General features: G+C 40.6%; 1 protein-coding gene across 1 annotated transcript; it reads left to right on the top strand.

The window, feature by feature from the left end:
- Nucleotides 1–412: 412 nt before the first annotated feature.
- Nucleotides 413–3,132, top strand: LOC121373001 (glycoprotein-N-acetylgalactosamine 3-beta-galactosyltransferase 1-B-like). The gene is made up of 3 exons (XM_041499442.1): nt 413–602; nt 1,423–2,078; nt 2,879–3,132. The coding sequence occupies exons 1-3, from the start codon at nt 413–415 to the stop codon at nt 3,014–3,016; spliced, it is 984 nt and encodes a 327-aa protein (XP_041355376.1). The 3' UTR covers nt 3,017–3,132.
- Nucleotides 3,133–6,122: the final 2,990 nt, after the last annotated feature.

The raw sequence follows: 6,122 nt of genomic DNA, 5'->3' as shown, positions 1-6,122 counted from the left end.
GAGTTATATGTTAGTGGTTAGTGAAAGAGAAGAGGGTGTAGTGGTCTTGCACCTACCCATTGAGTCTTTCAGATTCGCTCTGGGTGGGAGCCGGTACCGGGCTGCGAACCTTGTACCTACCAGCCTGATGTCTGATGGTTTAACCACGACATCACCAAGGCCGGTAATTATTATAAACTAATGCACGTCTAACTCTTGTCTACCAGCCAAATCTGGATTCAGCATTTTTGCACAAGTGGTCCAGTAGAAAAATACCAATGGTACCAGCCTTTAGGGGCGTCTATGGGGGTTATCACCAGCCAGATGTCCGATGGCTTAATCACGACACCACCTAAGTCCGGTAAAACAAACTTTATCTTGTTTTAATCCCACTTTATAATCTACTATCGCAGATACACGACAACATTCACAGATGATGAAGATCCTACGCCTCGTCATACTCCTGTCAGTTACTGTCCTCGTCGTCATCATCTTCGTGTCTACCAATTCGCTCAGCTCACGAAGACAGATGCTGGGTGACATCAATAGTGAAAATCTGCTCCAAATCATTAAGTTGAGGGAATCAAAGACCGAATTTACAGCTGTAGCGAGCACAATGCCAGGTATAATGTTAATTATTTTTCTCTCATCAGGGTCCGCGGGCGGTGACAAGGTGACCGACGATTTGATATGTAACTCGATAAAGAATATGGTTAAAACCACGAATTTAACTCGATAATTAATAATCATATTAAAGGGACATTCCTGAGTTTGCTGCATTATAAGATGTTTCCGACTAATAAAATATTTCTAAGATTAAACTTACATACTAAATATATTTTCTTGTTTAGAATATCACTGTCTGTGTATTCGAAATCTTTTTGGTCGTCTTAATATTTGTAAGAAGCCCAAACTGGAAATGAAATTTAACCTAGTACAAATATTAAAACGATCAGAAACACGTTTAATATACAGTTTATACAGAAAAATTTATTTGATATGTAATTACAGTCGTCAAAAACTCTCTGTTGGTCGATAACATCTCAAAAAGTGCATCAAACTCAGGAATGTCCCTTTAATACTAATATCACCTGGGGGTCACCGGCTCAGTGCCATCGAACATCAGGCTGATAGATACAGGGTTCGCAGCCCGGTACTGGCTCCCACCCAGAGCGACTTTTAATGACTCAGTGGGTAGGTGTAAGGCCACTACACCCTCTTCTCTCTCACTAACCAATAATCACTAATCACTCACTTTATGCCGATTTCACAAAACATCATAATCCAGGTTTTGTATATGGATGTAAAGTTACAACTAATACTTTGACTTACTACTAATGTACTAGCGTATTGCAATACTTACGATGTAGACAGTGGGGTCGTATGTATTGCTGTGATAAAATAATATAGTTTAATTTATTCATTAATTGTTTTTTAATTCAGCCGACCACGTGGCCCGGAAACTGTTCGAGCGGGTTCGCGTTCTCTGCTGGGTGATGACGTCACCACAGAACCTCGAGCCGCGCGTCAAACACGTCCTGAGGACGTGGGGACGACGTTGTAACAAACTCGTCATCATCAGCTCCAAGGCCAACGCCACGTACGGCGCGGTTGCAATCAACGTCACGGAAGGCAGAAACCAACTGACGCAGAAAACCCTTGGCGGCTTCCACTACGTGTACAAACACCACTTTGATGACGCTGATTGGTTCCTGAAAACTGACGACGACACCTACGTCATAATGGAGAATCTCAGATACATGCTTTCGGAGCAGGATCCGAAGGAGCCGGTGTATTTCGGTCACCATTTCAACTCTATCGGAACGTTCCCGTATTCCAGCGGCGGATCCGGGTTTGTAGTGAGCAAAGAGGCGCTCAGACGCTTTGGCAGGGAGGCGGATAGTTCGAAAGTTTGTCGGCAGACCGGTTCGGCCGGGGACGAAGCTTTCGGGCAATGTATGGGAAAACTCGGCGTCAAGCTGAAGAACTCCACTGATAAGTTTGGTGGAACTAGGTTTCACTGTCTCAATCCAAGCGATTTTGTGACTGGACGATACCCGGACTGGCTGTACCGGTATGACGCAAATGGATTGAGAAAGGTAAGTCCTGTTTAATTAACCCTTTCAGGTTTGAGCTTATTTTACGGTTTTGAAATTTTTTTTAAACCGGTACATGTATCTATGATTTTTTTTTTTTTTTCCAGTTTCTTTGTTTGGTTCTTTGTTTGTTTTTTGCTTTGTTTCTTTTCGTTTCCTTTTTTTTAATTTGTTGCATTTGGTTTTTTTCCTTGGTTTGTTTGTGTTGTTTTCTTTATTGTTATTGTTGTTTTCTATTTATTTTTATGTGTGCGTTGTTTCTTTGTTTTTGTTAGTTTTTTTAATCTGTGTTTTTGTTTTGTTTTGTTTTTGTTGTTTTTGTGGGGTTGGTGGGATTTTTTGTTTTTCGATGTCGGTTTTTGTTGTTTGTTTCTTCTTTGTGCGGTAGGGTTTTTGCATGTTTGTTTTTTTTTTTTTTTTTTTTTATTTCTTTTGTTCTCGTTTGTTTATTATCTATATATATTTATTTATTTATTTTATTTGTTCCTAAATCTGTTAAGCCAGTCATTTGGAAAGAAAACAAAGTGCTTTTCAGTGCATATACTTAACTAATCTTTAATTACTAGAGACCTTTGTAAAGATCTCTCTCTCTCTCTCTCTCTCTCTCTCTCTCTCTCTCTCTCTCTCTCTCTCTCTCTCTCTCTCTCTCTCTCTCTCTCTCTCTCTCTGTTATCTTTCAAGGGTCGAAGTAACCATATATTGGACATCAAATAGTAGCAGTTTAAAATAGTGTGCGGCATTGTTAAACAAATATTCCTTTGTTAGCAAACATTTGATGATCTTACTTTATCTGTGTTTTTCAGGGCGTGGACAGCATCAGTGACTATGTTATTTCTTTTCATTACGTGGCTGGAAACCAAATGGACGTTTTGGAATATTTGATATATCACGCTAAACCATATGGCATAAAACACGTCTTCCAAGATCTCAATCAACATTAATTGTTAAATGTAATTAACCAGAGGGATATCCTTGTGGGCTTTTGTTTCTTGTAGTGTGTGTGTGTGTGTGTGCGTGCATGCGCGCGTTTGTACGTGCGTAGGGAATAATGATTGTTAGCAGAATAGAACAGAAAGAAAGTTTATTACACTCAGGACCATCTGAGGAATTTGAGGAACACAAATTTATATATATATATATACTCTTCAAAAGAAGAAACGCAAAACCACATTGTCGTAACATTTGGAGAATTGATTTCATTATTGAATGGTGAGTCCGATAATTACCAAATGTTGCAGGATTGTTCACAATTCACTCTAGTCCATTGTGGGTAAGTGATAGGACACACCACCAAGGTCAAGGTCATCTGGAGTCAATACCGGGTGTGGCCTCCGCGTGTGTTGACAACTGCCTGGCACCGCCTGCCCATTGAAGCAACCAGAGTACGGATGACGTCCCGGGGGATGGTGGCCCACTCTGCCTGCAAGGCTGCTGCCAGCTCGGGCAGGGTCTGGGGCTGTGGTTGTCGCTGTCGGAGGCGTCGGTCCAACTCGTCCCATAGATGCTCAATTGGGTTCAAATCCGGTGATATCGATGGCCAAGGAAGGACATTAATGTTGTTGTTCTGTAGGAAAGCCGTTGTGAGACGTGCTGTGTGAGGCCTGGCGTTGTCATGTTGGAACACTGCTTTGGCGTTGGCCATAACTGGAACGATGTGTGGCCGGAGGATCTGGTCAATGTAGCCCTGTGCATTCAGGTTGCCCTGCACGTGGACCAGGTCAGTTCTGCCAGTGTGTGAGATGGCTGCCCACACCATGACACTACCCCCGCCGAATCTGTCCACTTCCTGCACGCAGTTTGCCGCATAACGTTCACCAGGACGCCTATACACGCGACATCTTCCATCATGACGTCGGAGCAGAAATCGGGACTCGTCACTGAACCACACCTGTCTCCATCGCAGTTGAGGCCATTGTCGATGAATCTGGCACCACTGCAGTCGGAGTCGACGGTGTTGTGGTGTTAAGATGACACCTCGAACTGGACGTCTGGCACGAATTCCTACCTCACGTAGGCGGTTCCGTACGGTCTGGTCGGATATCCTGCGCAAACCTGGTATTGCTGCGGCTGTGGAGGTGGCAGTAGTCAATCGTTCCCGAAGGTGGCGTACCCGGATGTAGCGGTCCTGCCCGGGGGTAGTGACCCGTGGTCGACCGGATCTAGGGAGGTCACGTGTTGATCCATGTTGCTGGTAACGGTCCCACAGTCTGGAGATGGTGCTTGGGGACACATGGAATGCCCTGGCAACGGCCGTTCTGGATTCGCCTGCGTCTAGTCGGCCGATGGCATTGTTTCTCTGCGGTTCACTGAGACGTGGCATGTCCTGGATTGTCAACTGTCGGCCAGATACAGAGGCCAGGCAAGCGAACACCCTGCACTTTTATACTGTCGGTGTTCATGTTGCACGTGCAGACAACGCACGTGCAGTGGTGACATGGTTTGCACGTGGCTGCGTTTTTGCGAATATTCACATTTTGGAACTTTATTGTACAGTAGCTGCGTTTTATCGAATGTAACCGTGGGAATGTGTTTGGGACATGCAATGACCTTATATTCACAAAGCATGAACCGGTAGGAAACATAAAATCGGAGTTATAACCCATTTGTACCCTTTTGCGTTTCTTTTTTTGAAGAGTATATATATATATATAACAGCATCAAGATGACAGGGTTTGACAAAACAATTCATAAACTGTAAATAATGAACGTCTTAGTAGGAACAGAAATGTGTGTTAATAATAGCTATAAATCTACACAAGTTTATAAGGATGCCTATATTTTTACAAATTATAAGCTTCTTAAATGTGTTTGCATTTGGTCTTGTAAAATAATATCTGTGAATATATTTACATCTATCTTCTGTAACTTTTGTACATATAAATAAGTAGTGGAATTCATCACCAACACAATCAGCAGTACAATAGATACATGTCCTGTTATTATATAAAATATTGCTCGATCTTCCTGTTTCAATAGGTAAAAAGTGGTTAGTTATACGAAATATAACGAAATGTATTACACTTAGTTTTATCAAGTATATTGGGATATGTTTCAAACAATAATTCTCTTTAAAGTCTGTAAGTTAAACCTTTATTGGATATTGAAATGTCACTGGCCAAAAAGTCTTTGTTTGACTAATGTATTTAAACATGTTACTGAACTAAAGATTTGCTTGTCCCAGATATTATTTAGGCCAAGCTTATACAATATATCTCTAACACTGATAATTCATTTATGGTTTGTTCCACATTGAATATAGTCATGAAATGATCATTTGTAGATCTGTACATTTGTCAGTCAGAAGACGAGCTTTTTTGGCATTTGCTAAATCTCGTAAAAACTGGATATGTACACTTTCTAATATATTGATGTTTTCAAATCCCCAGATTTCATAACCATAGAGTAATATAGGAACAACAATTGCATCAAATAATTTTAAACGATATTCAGTTGACAAACAATATTACTTTGATGTCTTTAAGATATAAAACATGACTTTGCGAGCCTGTTGTGTTGTTGGGTTGGGTTTTTTTTGCATAAATTGATTTTATTTGGGGGTTTTCGAACTATATTCCCAAGTATTTGTGTTCATTTACATTCTCAATCTCAAAACTGTCTAAATAGGAAACGTTTTCGAACCTCCAAATATGATAATCTTTGTTTTTGACACGTTTACTGTTAATTTCCTTGTCTTACAATACTTGTCGTAAGCATTTATGTGTTGCAGATCATCTTCGTTTCTAGCCAGGAGGGCGGTGTCATTAGCATATATCCTAATAAAAATCGTTAGAACTATGTCAAGCTATATATCAAAATCAAAGGCATTAATCGTAATACCTTTGCAATGTTGTGACTTTAAACAATCCTCCAAATCATTTAAAAACAACGAGAATAAAATAGGGGAATATTTTCCCCTTGCCTCACGCCTATGTCGTACATAACATATTTTGATAGTTCACCATTTTTTTTGATACATGATTTAATTCCACTGTACATACTATGAATCACTCTGTAAAATGTCCAGATATAGGCGTATTTAAAATGTTA

This window comes from Gigantopelta aegis, chromosome 5 (genome assembly GCF_016097555.1).
Source record: "Gigantopelta aegis isolate Gae_Host chromosome 5, Gae_host_genome, whole genome shotgun sequence".
NCBI classification, from domain to species: domain Eukaryota; kingdom Metazoa; phylum Mollusca; class Gastropoda; order Neomphalida; family Peltospiridae; genus Gigantopelta; species Gigantopelta aegis.
This window is presented reverse-complemented; position numbering and strand designations above follow the sequence as displayed.